Below are 20,974 nucleotides of genomic sequence, written 5' to 3'. Positions count from 1 at the left end.
TCCTGCATGCATTACTTATCTGAGCTGCGTTGTACAATGCAGCATCGAATCATCCGTGTGTCCATCAGTAGGCTAAGTGACCCATGGGGTCATGCAAGCTGGCCACCACAGATGAGAGAAAGAGGCCAGGAAATCTCCATCAGCCGACTGAGATCCTGGCCTCTACCCTCCCCCCACCACCAATTTGGGAAATGGAGGCCTTCGCTGCCCCTTCCCTGCCCACAAATGGCAATCATAATCCCTGCCCACAATCAATGACAGTCTGCATGCGGGATCGCAGACACTTTCTGCACATGCGCAGAATGGGTCAGGTGCCTGTGGAGATTCCCGACCATCGGGAATCTGCGTTCAGCAGTGCATTAGTGTACACTGTTGAATCAGGCCCAAAATGTACTGATCATTTCCCAACATCATACAGCCTCCACACAGACAATATACTACTAATGCTACAATGTCATCATACAGCTTCCAATCCATGCACTAAATATACTGATCCTGAAACACCATCCTACAGCCTCCACACAGACAATATACGACTAATGCTACAATGTCACCATACAGTCTCAATACACTAAATACTGATCCTGTCACAAAATCATACAGCCTCCACCAACAATATATGACTAATGCGAAAATGTCACCATACAGCCTCCATACACTAAATACTGATCCTGTCACACCATCCTACAGCCTCCACACAGCCAATATACTACTAATGCTACAATGTCATCATACAGTCTCCAATCTATACACTAAATATACTGATCCTATAACACCATCAAACCGTCTACAAAAACAATATACGACTAATGCTACCAATCCATGCACTAAATATACTGATCCTGAAACACCATCCTACAGCCTCCACACAGACAATATACGACTAATGCTACAATGTCACCATACAGTCTCAATACACTAAATACTGATCCTGTCACAAAATCATACAGCCTCCACTGACAATATACGACTAATGCTAAAATGTCACCATACAGTCTCCATACACTAAATATACTGATCCTGTCATACCATCCTACAACCTCCACACAGACAATATACTACTAATGCTACAATGTCACCACACAGCTTCCATACACTAAATATACAGAACCTGTAACACCATCATACAGCCTCCAAAGACAATATATTACTAAAGCTACAATGTCATCATACAGTCTCCATACATTAAATATACTGATCCTGTCACACCATTATACAGCCTCCACACAGACAATATACTAATGCTGCAATGTCACCATACAGTCTCCACTCACACACAATACACTGATCTTATCACACCATCATACAGCCTCCACACAGACAATAAACTACATTGGTAACAATGTCACCATAGAACCTTCATGCACTATATATACTGATCTTGTAACACCATCATACAGTCTCCACAGACAATATGCTAATGCAACTATGTCACCATACAGCCTCCATACACTAAATATACTGATCCTGTCACACCATCATACAGCCTCCACACAGACAATATACTAATGCAACAATGTCACCATTCAGCCTCTATACACTAAACACTAAATATACTGATGCTGTAACAACATCATACAGCCTCTACACAGATAATATACTAATGCAACAATGTCACCATACAGCCTCCATACACTAAATATACTGATCCTGTAGCACCATCATACAGTCTCCACAGACAATATACTACTAGTGCTATACTATCACCATACAGTCTCCATACACTAATTATACTGATCATGTAGCACCATCATACAGCCTCCACACAGACAATATACTAATGCAACAATGTCACCATACAGTCTCCATACACTAAATATACTGATCCTGTAACACCATCATACAGTCTCCACAGACAATATACTACTAGTGCTATACTATCACCATACAGTCTCTATACACTATATATACTGATCATGTAACACCATCATATAGCCTCCACAAACACTAGTGCTATAATGTCACCATACAGCCTCCACACACGCAATATACTGATCACACCATCATATATGGGAAGATTTATCAAACCTTTAGAGAGAGAAAGATAATGTGGAGAAGTGGCCAGTAGCAACCAGTCAGCTTATATCATTTATTTAGCACAGTCTTTAAAATGACAGAAGCTAATTGGTTGCCATGGACAACTCCTCTACTTTATCTCTCTAAGGTTTGATACATCTCCCACATAGGGGGGAATTCAATTACACATGATAATTTTTCATGCAATAAAAACAGGACTTTACTGCAATTTTTTTTTCGCTCAATTCATTTACCCTCTCTTTTTGCCGCATTAAAAATGTCCAGTTTTTGGGCGAAAACACATTGGATCTGGGATAAGTTACCGGATCCATGTATATTCTTGATCACAGGCGTGTAAAAATGGCACTTATCTGGGATTTCATTTTGCTTGCCTCGGGGCAGATGAAAAGAAAATCCCATAGTGCCAGCTATCGGGGACAATTGAATAACCCTATAACTTAGCCATGGTAAATTACCGTGAAGAATCCTGTAATATCACCATGCAGCCTCCAATAAGCCATTATACTGATCCTGAAACATCACTATACAGGCTCCAATAACTCCATATACTCATCCTGAAATATTATCATGCAGCCTCCACACACCATGTATACTGATCCATCCTGTTGATCACTATGCAGCCTCCATACATCCTGTTGACATGCAGCCTTCACATACTCTGCATTCATATCCTTCAACATCACCATGTGCCTCCTCACTCTATAGATACTGATCCTCTCACACCGACATTCAGCTTTCCCCAGTGGAAAAAGTTGCCGGCCCTCGCCTATAGTTACAAGTTGACGCATGATATATAGTAGCCTCCACATACTGGATAAGTGTGCAGATACTAATTTTCTTACTCTCTAAAATTATTTCACTGATATCTGGTACTAGTTATAAGAATTCAAAATTAGATAAGAAAATAGTGCAAAACTGTGCACCAGTTTTACCGCCACAAGAAAGCACTGGCTGCAAACTAACAATGTAATATGAATACATCCAGTATATTGATAATGTCATATCAGCAAGCAGCCTCCTCACACCCAATATACAGGCTGATTCACCATAGTACAGCCTCCACACCCAATACACTAATACTGCAACATGAGCTTGTAGCATCTAATGCACATTAAACGGTTACTCTCACATCTCCATGCATTCATCAGAAACCCAGTATGCTTTTTGTACAAAATGGTTGTTCCACATATCCTGGGACTGATTCTGTGACATCATCATGTGTCGTCTTCACATTCTGTATCACTCATTCAAGTAAGCAATAAATGAAGTACCAGTGTCCTAGTTTTGTATTTTGTACCAGCCTATACACCCAGAGCCTACAACTTGCATTGTGCAGAATCCACTCCTAGATCACAGAGCCTCAGGGCCTGATTCAGACCCGCTCGCGAGCGCTGAGCACTCGCAAGCGGGTCGATGGTGCCCTAGTGCACATGCGCACGACGGAGGGAGCTCCGTCGTGCGCATGCGCGAGACCCGGGGAGCGACGGGGAAGCCATCACTCCAGGTCTCACACCAAAGGGGGCGTGCTGTCGATGTTGATTGACAGCACGCCCCCTTTGGTGGGCGTGCCAGGGGCGTGGCTGCCAGACAGAGGCGTTCCCATGGGAACGCCTACCGTCTGGGTCCGGCCCCACTGACATCACTAGTGATGTCAGTGGGAGTTATTTTGGCTCTGATAGAGCCAAAAGCACTCCAGGGCTTACGGTCACCGAGACCCTACCGCAGGGTCTCGTCACAAGCCCGATGGTCGCGATGGTCTTGACCTTCGCGACCATCATCATGGACGCTCGCATAAGCTGTGGATGGTAACCCACAGCTATGCGAGCGTCCAAGAGGCCGCTCCAAGTTTAGGTAGGAGGACCCTGATTCAGAGAGAGCGCTCTGGTCAGAGCGTCCGGCTCTGAATCAAGCCCTCAGTACTCACTTTGATTCTCATACAGAATATAATGCAAGTCACTTTGCGGAAGCATCTTGCCTGTTTTCATGCTGCTCATGCTCTGGAGCTGATCATACTAAACAACTGGCAATAATGGGCCTGATTCAGCAGAGGACGCTAAACTGTTGTTGGATGGAGATTCATGATTATCGGTAATCTGTGCATGTGCAAAACGGGTCCTGCAAGGTCGCTCGCAAGGATGGAATTGCAAAGCTGCTTGTGTGCGGCTTTGCAATTCCGTCCTCTGCTGAATCAGGCCCAATAAGTCATATGCAACTCAGGGCTTGATTCGGCAAGAAACGCAGTTGCGTATATCCACGCAATTGGTTGATTAATTCGCACAGCGCATGCGTATGCATGATAGTGCGTGAACTAGCAATTGCGATGGTAACTGCATATACAGAGGCTACGCAGACCCACAGCAGAGTGATTGACAGAAAGTGCCGTTTGTGGGTGTTGACAGGGGGGGGGGTGATCGGGCGAATGCAGGCATGCCAGTGCATTTCAACGCCGTTGTATGGCTTGCATAAATTATCCACTGTGACACTAGACTCCTCCTGAGGTCTCATAGCGTGTGCAGAAGGTAGCAATTCCTGAGTGAGGTCTGACCTGCCTTACCTGTGCATCTGGATCCGATGTTACTCGATGTTACCGATTGTTTCACTATGTTGCCCTATTATACGGATGTGAGTAAGGGGAAGTGGGCATCTTTATGTCAGGCTGCGTACGCAATGTGAATGCAAAAACTTAAATAGCGCTGATATTAGAAAGCAGTTGCGTGCGTATAAGCAGAATAGCGATCCATGCTGAATCAGGCTCTCAGGCATATCTCCACTTACCTGATGGTAAGCTGAAGGAGTGTAACTGGGTGTTAAGTGGGTATTTGCATGTAGGCAAAGTAAAACAAGGGTATTTCAAGGGTGTGTTGATGGAATTGCGGCTATACGCTGGGTTGTGTGAACGTTAAATTATGCCTGTTTTCAGATGTATTGCACCAGGGACAGGACTGGTCCAAGTGTGCACTGATGATAATGAGTACATCTCTTTACCCGAGCTCACCGATAAGGGCAGTGTGGCCACAGAGATGCGTAGAATGATGTATACTGAATATGTGCATCTAGTTCCATGTGTGCAATGCGGAAGCAATTACCCTGAACCTGTGTAATAAATCACCATACTACCAGTGTATTCATCTTGTACCCAAGCCATGCCTACTCCACAGACTGGTCCTCCACAGGTGCCATGCTGCCTATACATCTACACTATATCATACTCACTCAATCCCAATATTTAGCTGTGCTGATATATCCTCTGCATTCTGCACCCTATTTCCATGAATGAAGCTGCATCTTGGCCCTTTAATTAGCTTATAAAGGGTTCACAGTCTAAATAAATGTTACTTTTGTGTATGGCCTACTTACTGTATATAAACTCCGTACCTTTCCCTCCCCTTCCTTAAAGGATAAGTGAATACATTGCTTCTTCCCACTACACCTAAAGCCACCTGCACAATTCATTTAGTAAAATAGTTCAAGCAGTGTGTGTGTGTGTGTGTGTGTGTGTGTGTGTGTGTGTGTGTGTGTGTGTGTGTGTGTGTGTGTGTGTGTGTGTGTGTATGCATGCATCCAAGTGTGTGTGCGGTACAATGGTTAGCATTATATAATAGATCAGATGGTTAGCATTACAACTTCACAGCACTAAGGTCTTAGGTTCAAGACTCACCAAGGCCCTATTGAGTTTGTATCTTCTCCCTGTGTTTGCACAGGTTTTCTTTAGTTGCTCCCGTTTCCTCCCACAATACAAAAATATAATGCAAGGTGAACAGAAAGAATGAACCCTTTGGGGGCCGGTGTGGGCCTTAGTCAGCTGCTAAGGGGGACATTGTCTTTTTTTGCCTTCTCTTTTGAGGTAGCATGGCCATGACTCCTGAGGTTTGGTCACACCCCCTCAGTACCCAGGACCAAGGCAGCTCTCTGCACCCCTGAGTATAGATTGTAAAGAACACTGGGACAGCCAGGGACTGATATGAATGTCCAAATATTCTCTGTAAAGAGCTGTGGGATATGTGTGTGCTGGTAATAAATAAAATGGATTTATTTATTTATGAAAAATAGAAAGACAGATAGATAGATAGATAGATAGATAGATAGATAGATAGATAGATAGATAGATAGATAGATAGATAGATAATCCTCTTCTGTTACAATGATGGGATTTGTGGTGCAAGGACAGCTCTGGAGCTACAGGTTACCTATCTGAGATACACTATTACTTAGATCCACCCTACTGCTGCTATTTTGCTGTAATCTACTGAGTACTCCGCGGTCTGCTGTATTGATCAACACTACAAGTAGTGTTCAAAGGTGGGAGTTAAGAACTGAAGCTAACCCACAACGCTACGAGTAGGTTTTATACTTTGGCACAGTTCAATCATTTGTTACATCAGCACTTGAGACCACATCAAACAGACAGACACTACTTTTTTTCCCCCAACTGGATCTATTTTTCTTTTATCTAAGTTTGAACAAACAGCCGATAGCTGACAAAAGCTACCTGGTAACTCTCATATATTAAAGAATGGCAACTTGTAGCAAGGAGCGATCACGCAATGGTGCCTTCAACAAAGAATGTGAACGGTGTAATGTTCTATACATGGCTGTAACAATACATATGAATAAAATAATATATCATAGCTCAATCGTGCAAGGTTTCCTCTGTCTGCCATGCCTGTAGTTCCACCACCGCTTACCTATGGTGCAAAGTATCACTTTAATGATTTATACTCAGTCTGACATAACCTCTGAGGTTGCCAACGTAATTTAAATACTTATAGTAATATTATTTTCATCAGTAATATATTGTAGTATTTAAATGTATACCACTGAAAATATTACTCTCGGTATCAATGAAAGCGATTAGAAATAGATGTTTTACTTCATTTGACATGCGGTAATTATTTCCGTTTCAGTATATCCTTCAATCCAGCTTCATCGCACATTTCCCGATGTTACCTGGCTAATCTGTGAGGGGGGGAGGGAATTGCATGCTTCTCAACACATTGGTGTGGCTAGGACAGGTCAGGACACACAGATATACGTCTGAGCGAATGAGATAACCAATAATGGGACATTAAAAAGTGCCACATTCCCCATTCATTTTTCCAGGACTAGGCTGCAGAGCTCCTGTTTGCGAATGTTTTAAGCGGTGTTTAAGGTTAAACTTTAATGGCTCCCAAAAGGGGGGTCGGGGGGGGGGAGCGGAGGCAGGGGGGGAGAGAGAGAGAAAGAGAGAGAGAGATTACATAGAGAAATCGAATATATATATATATATATATATATATTATATATATATATGCTATTTCTTGGTAGTACACACGATTTGGCTATAAGGAGTGCAATTCCCCAGAAATACTGTAGTAGATACAGATGATAGTGAGGGTAGGAGTTTCTGCCAATAAGCACATCCTTTCCTTAGAAATATAGATCAAGCTGAAGATAGTGGCGTATTATTGCTTTATGGGAGCATCTATGCTGAGACATTTTGTCAATCTGCCCAAACAAAAACAAAACAGCTCCACTGTAGAAAGAAGAGGTCCCTGAGATGACACGCCCATGCAACCGAGCTTTAAGATAAGAGAGTCCCATACTTACATCTGCTCCCAGTGCTTTTTGGAAGGGTTAATATATTCCCTGTCCAATCAGCTCCAGGCTCTTCCAGCTATAATATAGCACTAAGGGCAGGCTGCTCTCACAGGCTCGCCCTGCTTGTTCTCATCATTACTATCAAACCTTTTTTCCCCCTTTTTTTATTTTATTTTTTTATTATTTTTTATTTATTTATTTATTTTTAACTTCCCCCCCTCCCCTCCCCGTTGACTGTGATCCGTGTCTTACGTCTAAACTCCGATGTATAGCACGCTGCTATTTCAGCACCTACCTGGGAGGCTATCGGTGGATACTATCAAAGGCAGCAGCAGGAGAGAATCCATCTAGGCGGAGATCACTGCTGAGCTGCGGGAGTCACTGGCTGCACATGGACGAGATGCTGCTGCTGACACGGATCCTACTGCTGGGACTGATCAGTGCTCTGGTCGTTCCTCCTGGCCTCACCTGTGGACCAGGCAGGGGCATTGGCAAGAGAAGACCCCCCAAAAAGCTGACCCCCTTAGCCTATAAGCAATTCATCCCAAACGTCGCTGAGAAAACCCTGGGAGCTAGCGGGAGATATGAAGGAAAGATCACTAGGAACTCGGAGAGGTTTAAGGAGCTCACCCCAAATTATAACTCAGACATCATTTTTAAGGACGAGGAGAACACGGCAGCAGACAGACTCATGACCCAGGTACATGCACAAACCAGCTTAAATTTTATATATATATATATATATATATATATATATACTGAATATATATATATATATATATATCTGCCGTGTCCAGTGGACAGAGACTTTTTGCCTTTTGTCATCCTATTTTATTTAAATCAGGTGTAATTTCACCCAACCTGTTCCAGCCCAGACACCTGCATTACACCACATCTGACCCCAGCCCGGCACTGGCAGAGCCATGGACTGGTACAAGGTATCAGAGGCGGTCAATCATTGCTGACATAGAATGACAGGCACTCACCTCCCTGGTTAATCAGACAGGGGCTGCTCTCAGGGTTTAGTGCCTAGTTATCCTGCCACAATAGGCAGTTAAATCTCCTTCGACCGCCTCCACCTCCTCCTTATAAATCGCTTCTGAGGCTGTAGAAATATTTATTTCCAGCATTGCCCATCAGAGGATATATATATATATATATATATATATATACATACATACATATATATATATATATATATATATATATATCCTGTGTAGAATAACCGGGATCTTCGTTAGAAAGGGCTTCTTGCATCTTGGGTACATTACATCATTTCTTAGTAAATGAGATGCACACTTGGGTGTAAATGAATAGGTTCCCAGAGAAGAGGAGTAGGGCAATTAACCCCATCAGCATCATGCATTTGTATATTGGACTAGATATAAAGGATGGAGACAGATATATAGGTCAGGCTAGTGAGATATATACATGTCCCAGATGTGTGCAGATAGGTCAGGGTGTTACACCTCCCACTCAGGATCTATATTCCCCTCCTGTCTCTCGAGGATTTTTTCAGCTAAGTGACAGATTCCCCCATGGAACCTCAGAGCGGCCACGTTACATTGCCCTGTCCCTGAAGGAACTGGCTGCCAGATCAATTCCATGAGCAGAGATCAGACAGCCGGGCTGCAGGGTCACCCTTCCTGTGCCCTTCCATGCCATGGGGCTGCCCAGCATCATACTTATACTGCTATGTAGCACTGCTGCTTATATGGGCAGTTACAGGAGCAGGCAGTAAGATAAGTGATTTATCACATAAGCGGAATGATTAGAGCCTGAGTGCCTCTCTCTCCCACCAGACAGACACATCTTATATTTTCAGCTCCACTTACTCATCCCTTTTATTGATCGCAACGGCTAGTGTTTCTCAGTGTGTGCCTCTGTACAGCATGGGGATGGACATGTGTGGTGCCCAGGGGAAAGACGACTTATTAATGCCCCCTGCCAGTCAGAAGCTGCACGTACTTACGTACGTACGTACATAGATAGTTAGATAGGTAGATAGATAGATAGATAGATAGATAGATAGATAGATAGATAGATAGATAGATAGATAGATAGATAGATAGATAGATAGATAGATCTTTGAGGAGAGAGCGAGAGAGACAGACAGATAGACAGACATACTGCATAAATAGAGAAAACGTTTGTATATATATATATATATATATATATACACACACACACATTTCTTGGAAGGGAGAGAGAGAGAGAGAAACATGTACAGTTGAGGGAGGGCGCGATGGATACATTTATCATAGATAGATAGATAGATAGATAGATAGATAGATAGATAGATAGATAGATAGATAGATAGATAGATAGATTGTTTAAGGTGAAATAGAAAGGTAACTCTGCAGTATATATTCGTGTCTGTCTATGCCCAGGCCACGCTCTGCTCCGGTAATGCCCTTTCCAATGAGTAGGCGAACCCCTCTTGGATAGAAGCTGTACTTTGGGCGCAGTTTGATCACTATCACTGTATTTGTTGCAGCATCTGAACTTCTGACCCTCTGTAAAATTTTCTTAACTAAAACTAACACCAGCAAACAGAACACCCATGGTTGGGCAGCGAAATTTCAGACAGAGTCCCTGCCACCAGATGATGTACTAGCCCCTGTCTCTAGGTACATGCCAGCAGCTCCTTTCACGTCGTGATGTACATGCCAGCAGCCCCTGCCACAAGGTGATGTACATGCCAGCAGCTCCTCTCAACTGGTGATGTACATGCCAGCAGCCCCTGCCACAAGGTGGTGTACATACCAGCAGCTCCTCTCACCTGATGATGTACATGCCAGCAGCCACTGCCACCAGATGATATACATGCCAGTAGCTCCTCTCACCTGGTGGTGTACATGCCAGCAGCACATCACCTGGTGGTGTACATGCCAGCAACCGCTGCCACCAGGTGGTGTACATGCCAGTAGGGTAGCCCCTGTCACCTGGTGGTGTACATGCCAGTAGGGTAGCCCCTGTCACCTGGTGGTGTACATGCCAGCAGCCCCTGTAGACTCGTGGAGTACATGCCAGCAGCCCCTGCCACGAGCTGGTGCACAAGCCAGCAACCCCTACCATCAAGTGTTGTACATGCCAGCAGCCCCTGCCACCAGGTGGTGCACATGTCAGCAACCCCTACCACCAGGTGGTGTACATGCCAGCAGCCCCTGCCACCAGGTGGTGCACAAGCCAGCAACCCCTATCATCAGGTGTTGTACATGCCAGCAGCCCCTGCCACCAGGTGTTGCACATTCCAGCAACCCCTACCACCAGGTGATGTACATGCCGGCAGCCCCTGCCACCAGGTGGTATACATGCCGGTAGCCCCTGTCACCAGGTGGTGTACATGCCGGCAGCCCCTACGACCAGGTGGTGTGCATGCCGTTAGCCCCTGTCACCTGGTGGTGTGCATGCCGGCAGCCCCTGTCACCTGGTGGTGTGCATGCCGGCAGCCCCTGTCACCTGGTGGTGTGCATGCCAGCAGCCCCTGCCACCAGGTGGTCTACATGCCAGCAGCCTGCCCTGAGTCCAGGTGTAGTGGTTGCAGTGTAGAATAAGGGGAATGCCAGCAGTCTGCTGACTTACATAAACCAATGCAAAGTGGATATTGGGTGATGTTGATTTTTCTTTTCCTAATAATTTCTTGTTCACCTGAATTATTGGCAAGTGCACGGACCCGCCTTACAGGTCTATCTACTGTGTAAAGATTTCCACTCAATGAGAATCTTAAACTTTCAAAATATTTGTTTAATGTGTTAGTTACTAGTTAATATTAACTGAAGTGGGAGCTAGAGAGGGAGAGACAGATACTGCGAGACACTCACAGTCACTGAGTGACAGACTGAGTCAGGGGAAAGGAAGGTGTGTGGCTGGGGCCTGGGGGGTGGCAATAAAGAGGGGGAGAGGGCAAATATAGGATCCAAGATATGCAGTTAGCTTCAGTGTCTCTATAATTAAATGGAATTTATATTAGATGTCTTCTTGGACTTGTACGAACGAGAGAATTTTGAATTTCTGTGCATTAAGTAGCAGGCAAGTGCTATGCAGACACCTAGGTACATATAGAGTGTGGAATGTAGAGATTGGCCTGATATTTTGAAAACCCACCAGGTTGTTTACCCTGACAGGTAACTGCTAAGTGTTTCCATTTGTGAAGAGATTAGGGTCTGGCAGGGAGGGCTTGTTGGACAACTTCGCCTGAGCACAAAGCTGAGCTCTGGCTGCCCTGCTGGGCTTCATGTTGGCTGAGCAGAATTGGGGTTGATTTGTGGCACACGACCCAGTGAATTCATGAAAAGCCTAATCTTCACGGATGTGACTCTGACAATGCATCTGTAGCTGGCAGCAAAAGGCAGGGCCTTGCTGACTCCTGTGTAAAACGGACTATATACCTGTCATAAATCACATACTATGAATGTATCATCTACTTTATCGTGTAAATAATTTTGCTAAACAAATAGAGATAACACTGTAAAAGATTACAGCTATATAAGGCCCATTATAGACAAGGCCGTAGTTACAATCTCTAAAAACTGGAAAAAGTTTTTGAGGCTCTTAAAGTAATATACACACACTAATGTATATTTACATGTACATATACTCCTAAGCATAACAATGCGAACCTACTTCACAGTATAAGCTGGAGAGTTGATATAACTGTACGTGTCACATATATCTTTTCTAAAATGCCCCACTCAATATTAACATATAAAGTATACTTGTTTTGCTTTCAAAGCAGTCAGAAATGTCATATGCTATATATTTGTCAATGTTAGGGACTCTTTAATATGCCAATGTTAGGGATAGCCTCTAACCTTACACATGGGTGTATTTTAATCTATGACATATACTTTAATGGATTTAGCTAATAACCTGTATTGTTATATAATTATATACACGTACATATGTACATACATACACATAATATATATCTACAGTGTGTGTGTGTGTGTGTGTGTGTGTGTGTGTGTGTGTGTGTGTGTGTGTGTGTGTGTGTGTGTGTGTGTGTGTGTGTGTGTGTGTGTGTGTGTGTGTGTGTGTGTGTGTGTGTTTTAAGACACATAACCGCAGCCGTGTACTATTCCATTAGTAATTAATTAGACATTAAAGTTATAACATTGTGTCCTAAGCTCTGAAAATTGATACACTGAAAAGTGATAAACTGCCAGCCACTCAGCTCATAGCTGTCATACAGGCTGTGTTTGAAAAATGACAGTTAAGAACTGATTGGTTGGTAGTTTACCACTCTAATTTGTCACTTTCAAGAGCTTAGTACATCTGCCCCACAAGTGTCTCAGTTGAATGGATATCGCAGACATAGCCAATCTGTGGCTATTCACTTGCTGTGGAACTAGAAGCCTCAGCAAACCATGTTAGTCAGAGGTTCACATAATATGCTGGGATTTACAGTGCTTCACACTATCCTCATCTGAGATCTAACTCAAGTTTAGCCATCTCTATCACAGCTAGTGCCAGGATTACTGACAGTCATATACATTTGTAAGTATGCCGAAAACAAAGTTCAGTGTGTACTTCTGCCCTCAGAGTGTGTTTGCTGCCGTCACTCATGTCTACCATCTTTTCTTTTTGCCTAAATTCTTAAAAGAAAAGAAAAGCCTGACATATATAGATGGAAGATGGAAGTGAATAGGGGAAACAAATGTATTGATGTCATACAGACTGAAGGAGAATCGGTTTTTTTTTAAAGTGACATTCAAGATAAATAATGTTTGCTTACTCCCTGTCTTGAAGTACAACTCCCCTGTTATTTTAACATTGTTATCGTCTCAGTCCCTGTCCTATCTGGTTTACAATTCCCAGCATCTTCCCTTCAATGGTAGCAGTTGTGGAGATCTTGGAGGAGCTGCTCTCTATAGATGTTTGCAGCAGAGAGTGTCTCTGAGGCACTTTACAAGTTGCAAATACCTCCAGCGCTAAGGACCCTACTGAGTGATCTGCAAGGCGAGCTCTTGCCCAGCAGATAATGGTGTGTGAGTGTATTGAGAGACTTTTCAACAAGGAATTAAGGTGAAAAGGATCCACAGACTTTCCGGTGTAAAATCCTGGGTTCCCATTTAAAGGACTGACAGCATTTGTCTTCTAGAACAAGTTGTATATATTTAGAGTCCCTCGCATTAGTGTAAGGTAGCATGGGGAATGACTGACATCTTTAGATCGCAAGAGGTTATGCAGAACAGGTCGCTCATGCCTTTGCCATTCCCAGGCCTATTGGTAGCGGACTGTAGGCCGCACATGATGGGGTGCAACAGAAATAAAGTTTAAAATAGAAGTGTAGTGACTGAATTAAAAAGACAGGAAAAACGTAATTAACTTTGGATAATCACAGTTTAGTTTTCAGAAAATGGGGTCAGAAATAAGATAATTAATAATTTATTATTATTATTATTATTATTATTATTATTATTATTATTATTTAAAATGTGCCCTATAGATTCTAGACTACCATCAATAAAATTAGGAGATGGATATTGGGGGCAATATTTAAATCAGAACACTGGTTGGGGTATTTATTTGGTAATATGATAAATGACATGGAAGGTGATTTTTTTCTTTGAGGTGCAAAAACGATTGAGAAAAGTGTTAAACAATTTAATAAGAGAGCTGTATTCCCCATGGCACCATGCCTGCACTGGCCAAAGTTCCCGTTCCATTGTGATCCATTATTTAATAAAGTTACTCTCAGTTCAGAGCAGATAGTGGGCTTTTGGCTGCAGAACAGAGTAATAAGCGTATTAAAACATAAGAATATTGCAGCTGACTCTTTATCTACAGTAAGCACACATTTCTTATCATAAACCGAGGAATGTCCATACTACAAACCTGTCCGGCAGGTTCTTGCAACAGTTTGGAGTTTTGGATCCTGCAAATAATTATCTTCTCTCCCTTTTGTCTTATCCTACTCTAGAGATGCAAAGACAAACTCAATGCCTTGGCTATCTCAGTGATGAATCAGTGGCCCGGGGTGAAATTGCGTGTGACAGAAGGCTGGGATGAAGATGGCCACCACTCTGAAGAGTCACTACACTATGAAGGGCGAGCAGTGGACATCACGACCTCTGATAGGGAGCGTAGTAAATATGGCATGCTAGCCAGACTGGCGGTAGAAGCTGGATTTGACTGGGTCTATTATGAGTCCAAAGCTCACATTCACTGTTCTGTTAAAGCAGGTAAGATCCTCCACCTACAGTGATCTACTTCTGTCCATTTAGCGATAGTGCAGGCAGCCAATCATTAATGTCTTGTGGTAGCCACCAAGAGTTTCCTCCAACTTTAATAAGTTCTTGAGGTTATTTAAGAGACAAGTGAACTATTCCAGGTCTAAAAGAACTTAAAACCTGATCTAAACTGTAAAATCCTTTCAAAATGATCCATTAGGGGAACCCATTTAACTATAAAGAACCCAGGTAGCCTTTTATACTTCCCAACCAGTACTTAAAGTATGTTGAAAATATCCTTTTAAATTAAAACTCCTTAGTAGGTAAATTACATTAATCTGGTGACATTAATGAGAAACAAATTATTACACTTAGATTCAGAGTAAAATGTTAATGGTAGTAATGGCTGCATAGAAATGATTAAACTTTGATAACCATTATATAATGAAAGACTCATAACAAATAATAAAATTGCAGTTTAATGTTAATTTTATGACCAGTATTATCTGTATGTGGAGTAAGCAGTAACAAGCAGTATTATTTCCCCTTGTGCTCCGCTTTATGTCTGCCAGATATTGTTGTGCTTAGCTGTATAACGGTAGTAAATGATCAAACGTTGGGGCTTTTCATGATAAATAACAGATCCTTTACAAGTCCCCAATAGCTTATAAAGGAAATATGTTTTTAATTTAAAGTAGTCCCTTAGTATGTATATTTAGCACTCATATAGCAGTTAATTAAAATTTCACCGGCTCTGTTAAGTTCTATCAACAAAATTAGTTCTCAGAAGTACTGTGGTTTTTGGGATGAACAGAAACCAATAAATTTTAAGACTTCCTTGGCTAAGAATTGCATCAGGCTCTCTGCTTTACATTTACTAAAGTCTGCAAGCCGCTGGTAAACTTTTCCAGAGCTAGGTAACCTGTAGCTGACCAACTGTTGTATCACTATAAGTTCCAACATTCCCTTCCTAGCAAAGGATTACTAGCCTTCAGATTCATAAACCCTTTATTTAGGTACCCTGAACAGGCCAGGTCTTGTGGATATCCTTAACTTTGTACTGATGCATTTACCTAGTTGACAGAGCCAGCTCTGCCGCCTTCCTCCGGGACAATTCTCTAACTGAGGCACTCAAATGTATTTAAAATAAATGTTTATTTATGTATATATACAGAGTGCGTACAGTGCGTATATATATATATATATATATATATATATATACGCACTCTACATACTTACAGAAAACATTTGGTAACTTTAGAATATTGCCCTGATCATATGCCATAAATACAGTATGTCGGAATAAATCTCTAAACACTGCATTATGCCTTAGCTACAACTTTTCTATGTTATTGTGAACCTGAACTCATTATTAAAAATAGTTTGAAACAAGCTTATAAGCATGAACCAAGGACCACGTGACTTATTACATACCCGCAGTAAATATACTCTTACCCATTCAATCAGCACTGTTTTATTTCCGATGTGTAGTGTAGTGTGTACAGTATCGGCCAGTGCCTCCTGATGCTTGTACAATTATTGGTGCACTTGATGCATCAGAGTGCATTTTGGGGATATTGTCGAGGCTACTGCAATAATGATCTATCAGTTTTAATTGTCCGTGGGCTATTTCTTGTCAGTAAAGGTTAAATTACTATTGAGACTCGCCAAATCCTAGATGACTTACATTAATTAGAACTACATAAAGATGGTGGGTTCATTGCACATTATCACCCCTTATGCACACAGCGAGCTATAATTTCTATCCATGCGCTTAGTACGCCACACACTGTCACAGATCAGCAACAGCTGCCATAAACTCTATCAGCGTATAGTACATGGTCAGCTGCCAGACACAGCTTAGAGCCAGGTTACAGCACAATGATCTGCTACCAAGAGCTGTCTCTGGCCTGATATTTCAGCTGAGACTATTCATTTCATTATTCGGTAGTAAGGAAAATGTATATATATATATATATATATATATATATATATATGTGTGTATTATACACTCACACACATATATATATACATATATATATATATATATATATATATATATATATATATATACACATATATACATATATATAGACATATATATATATGTCTATATATATACACAAATACATACTATCTGCAGAAGTAGAGTGAATTGCCTTTCCTTGTATACGTTATGATATTGTAGATCTCCTTAGAATTACCCTGGTGAATTAATGTGCCATGTAAGGTCGTGTGACTGAACTGTCCTCAATTCATCAGCAAAGCTTGGACTCCTATAGCTAAAGCAGGGTTACCATTGTCCTAGCTCCATTTCATGTGGGGGAATTTGATGAGGAGATTAAAATCCACAGTTCAGGAGCTCTACGTTTCTTTATAGTCGAGATATCTTGTTTACTAAAGTATGATCCTGGACAATGGGCCCCAGAGATGAGAATTATTATTACCATGACAGAGAGGCAGGGAGGCAGAATGAAGCCCCCAGGTTATTTAGGACAAGACTATTCCATTTAAAATTCAATTTGAGTGTCTTGGAAAGTGTCTGTGCTGTGCAAATAGTTCCTCTCGGATTCTGGAGTGTATGTGTGTGAATTAGCACATGGAGTTCCTGCACCTGAGCAAATAGGGGCAAAGCTGGGAAGAAAATGAAGCATCCTCTTTTCCAAGAGTGACTCCATTTTGTTACATGAATCAGAATGACAATTGGATTTTAATTAGAGAACCCAAACAAGTGCTACTCAAAGCCCCCAGATCTTCACACCTCCGCCAAGTCACTGGTATGTTTGTAGAGTGGTTGTGTCGGATGAGATCTTTTCAACAGTCCCAAAATATGCAAACAAAGCTGTTCACTGCTTGATTCCAGCACCATGGGACCAGCCAGTAGCAAAGACACTACACAAAAGTGTTTGCTACCAACTTCTTCCCCAGACTTAAAAAAAAACAACCTCTGTTTAATTTGTTAACTAGGCGTGATAAAGTCGTTAGTAGATCAATAAAAAACTAATTTTCACCCCGCTAGTTCTTCCTGAGTGAGCCACTAGTGTTGTGGTAACGAAGTACAGGCTTGAGAGTATATTTAAGGAACAACTCTAACACTTCGGGTTGGTAAGGGAGGGCGCTACTTTCCAAGGTTATTGGATGAACCCAAGTTGACAGTCACCCCCTATCCATAACTGAACTTGCATAGGAATGTATAATGTTTCAATAAAGTATATGCGCTACCAATTGTTTGCCATATTATATATCTATATATATATATATATATATATATATATATATATATATATATAATTTCATTTTTTTTCCTTTAAATGTTATTTTTTTCCTGTAAGGATCAGATTTATCCACAAAAATGAAATGTAATTTTTTTCCCCTCATTTTTCCCCTCATTTAACGAGTTTAAGGTGTATCTGTCGTGAATATTAGTTTAAGATTCTTTTAGATAAATCGAAACTTTTATAAAGCTTTAATGCCAGCAATCATTGGCATATTGTTTGGTCTAATGGGCCATACATTATCCAATTGGGCAAAGTGTCACCCATCATCTGTTGCGGAATTACGAGTCTTTTTGTCAACGAAAGAGGTTCAGGACATATTGGAACTTTCAGTAACACAGTAGCAGTAAAGCTACAGGTAATCTATATGGTTATTATACCATTATTTGATACATGCACATTGCTGGATTTTTTTCTACAGACATTATAAAGTTTAGAATCAGTTTTATTGAATTTTTATGAGTTAAATATTTGTTAACTTACTCCAGTCACAGGCCCAAGTCTATGCAGTGACCTGTAGTTGTATATGTTCCAGTACAGGCATAAAGGTTTAATTGTGTGGACATACATTTAGGATATGTACTAAGATTGGGGGAGTCCAATAAAATTCCGAAGATTTGCCTCATGGGATAATGTTCCTGATAATAACAACTAATTCATTTGGCTTTTACAGAGAACTCGGTGGCTGCAAAATCCGGTGGTTGCTTTCCAGCCAATGCCACAGTGTCCTTGGAGGGTGGAGGCCTTAAGTCAGTGAAAGACCTCTGTCCAGGAGATCGGGTGCTGGCAGCAGATGATGGTGGGAACCTGGTCTACAGCGACTTCCTCACCTTCATAGATAAGCAGGAGAACCTGAAGATGTTGTTCTATGTCATCGAGACATCTGACCCCAAGGAGACCATCCGCCTGACAGCCGCTCACCTTCTCTTCTTGTCCCAGAGTCCCACCAATGCCACCAGGTCCATCAAGTCTGTCTTTGCCAGTAGCATACGCCCTGGAGACCAGGTGTTCATTGAGGATCAAGGGATAATGGGTCTGAAGGTAGTGACAGTGGAGAGAGTTTACCTTCAGGAAGACACTGGAGCATTTGCGCCCCTAACCTCTCACGGGACTGTTGTCATCAATGGTGTTCTTGCGTCTTGTTATGCAGTCATTGAAGAACATAGTTGGGCACATGAGGCATTTGCCCCACTCAGATTTGCCTTTAAACTTTCCTCCATCCTTTCCCCTAAAGACTATAGCAAACCATCTTCAACTTACCTTCAGGATGAAGGAATTAATTGGTATTCACAAATACTTTATCAGTTAGGAACCTGGATCTTGGATAACGAATCTCTTCACCCACTGGGAATGTCAACGGGGTCCAGTTGAAATCCCCCCTACCCATTACATTGAGAAAGACATTGATTTTTAATGTAGGACACTGCAAAGTAGACACTAAAGGAACGACCCCCCCCCCATTTTTTGTCGTCGTTGTTATTATTATTATTATTATTGTATTATTATTTGTGTTCTTGCATCACATTGTACTTTTCTTCATTTCGTATTGAATATTTATTTGTTTGTGTTCGATTAGATGTTTAATATGAACGAGACATTCGAAAAGCCTTAATTAGTTTCTTTGATAATTTATTCTCATGCGAAACCTTAATGGACTCACAAGAGTTCGCTTGGTTGAGTCCACGTTAACACAGCAGATGCTATTTTTCTACATGTGAATTCAGTCCTAACTTTTTAGTGCTATACATCACCCTTGTCTGTTCCTCACTATCCTGACAGGCCTCCATTGTAGGTGTCCATAAGGGTCTAGCTAGTTCTGGCTGTCACTGAAGTGTTAAATAATTGTAATCAAAGACTTGTCTCAGCGGGGGTCAGTAAATTATATTTTTATACACAGAATTGTAAATTAGATTTTTGTTCAGAGATCAATACTTAACTGAATTGCATTTCGTTTTTGAAATAGTGTACAATACGAGAATATATTATTTTAATTTAAATAGTTTCGCAACGTAACTTTATCGCTTGTCTATGTTTGTCATTTTTATGGTTTTTTTAGATTTTATTTTTTTTTTGTCATTTTGTATAAACCTGCATCCGGTCACATTCATGTAACTTACAGACTGTTACACGAACTTCCTATTATTTTTTTTTGGTTATTTTGTTTTTATTTTTCAAACTGTATACAGTAGGAATCTTGTAATTTTAACCTCAAAGAGTTTATTAGAAAGTGATATTTTTTAAGAAAATACTAGGCGCACATAAATTAGGACCTCCAGTGGATGAAGACTGTTGATGATTTGCGTTAATAAATTGAATAACCGCTGTAAATTTACTAAAATGTATTTTTTTGGAATACTTTGTAACGGCTTTAATAGTTTTATAGAAATAAAGTGTGCTATGCACAGCTTGCGTGGTATTTAATATCGATAATATGTTGTATTACATTTAATTTCTCTTCTCATATTGAGTAGAAAGGATCGCGCAACCTCCTGTCCTGCGTTTCCTGATAAATGCGGATCTTTTCTGTATGAATTAGCAGAATACGGAATATTTTAAAAAAACAAGTGATTTAAAAGAAAAACTTTTAATAAATGTCTATGCTGGATATTCTATGTATCCTTAACCGCTGTAACCAAGAGGAGTATACACTTGAGTTTATAATTATTTTACTTTTGATTTTGTGATCTATAAAAAGTGGCAACAACCTTTAGAATTTAGCCTGTACAAATAGTGTGTACCGTTACAATACAATGATATAATTACTGTGAATCACCGGTAATCCGTATTTAATCTATACCATTACATTGGATAGACATGTAATTATCATCATGTAGACACTTCGCTAAAGGTATCTAATGCTATTTGCTTCTATCGGTTCTGCTGCTAATATGATGTGTGTATAACATTTAC

General features: G+C 41.2%; 1 protein-coding gene across 1 annotated transcript; it reads left to right on the top strand.

Annotated features, from left to right (window-relative positions):
- Window positions 1-7,652: 7,652 nt before the first annotated feature.
- Window positions 7,653-20,473, top strand: SHH (sonic hedgehog signaling molecule). The gene is made up of 3 exons (XM_088450349.1): window positions 7,653-8,314; window positions 14,540-14,801; window positions 18,738-20,473. The coding sequence occupies exons 1-3, from the start codon at window positions 8,006-8,008 to the stop codon at window positions 19,433-19,435; spliced, it is 1,269 nt and encodes a 422-aa protein (XP_088306475.1). The 5' UTR covers window positions 7,653-8,005; the 3' UTR covers window positions 19,436-20,473.
- Window positions 20,474-20,974: the final 501 nt, after the last annotated feature.

The sequence above is a fragment of the Taudactylus pleione genome, unplaced genomic scaffold (assembly GCF_031769625.1).
Source record: "Taudactylus pleione unplaced genomic scaffold, aTauple2 ptg000517l, whole genome shotgun sequence".
NCBI classification, from domain to species: Eukaryota; Metazoa; Chordata; class Amphibia; order Anura; family Myobatrachidae; genus Taudactylus; species Taudactylus pleione.
The sequence above is the reverse complement of the archived record's forward strand: the minus strand, read 5'-3'. Positions and strand labels throughout refer to the sequence as shown.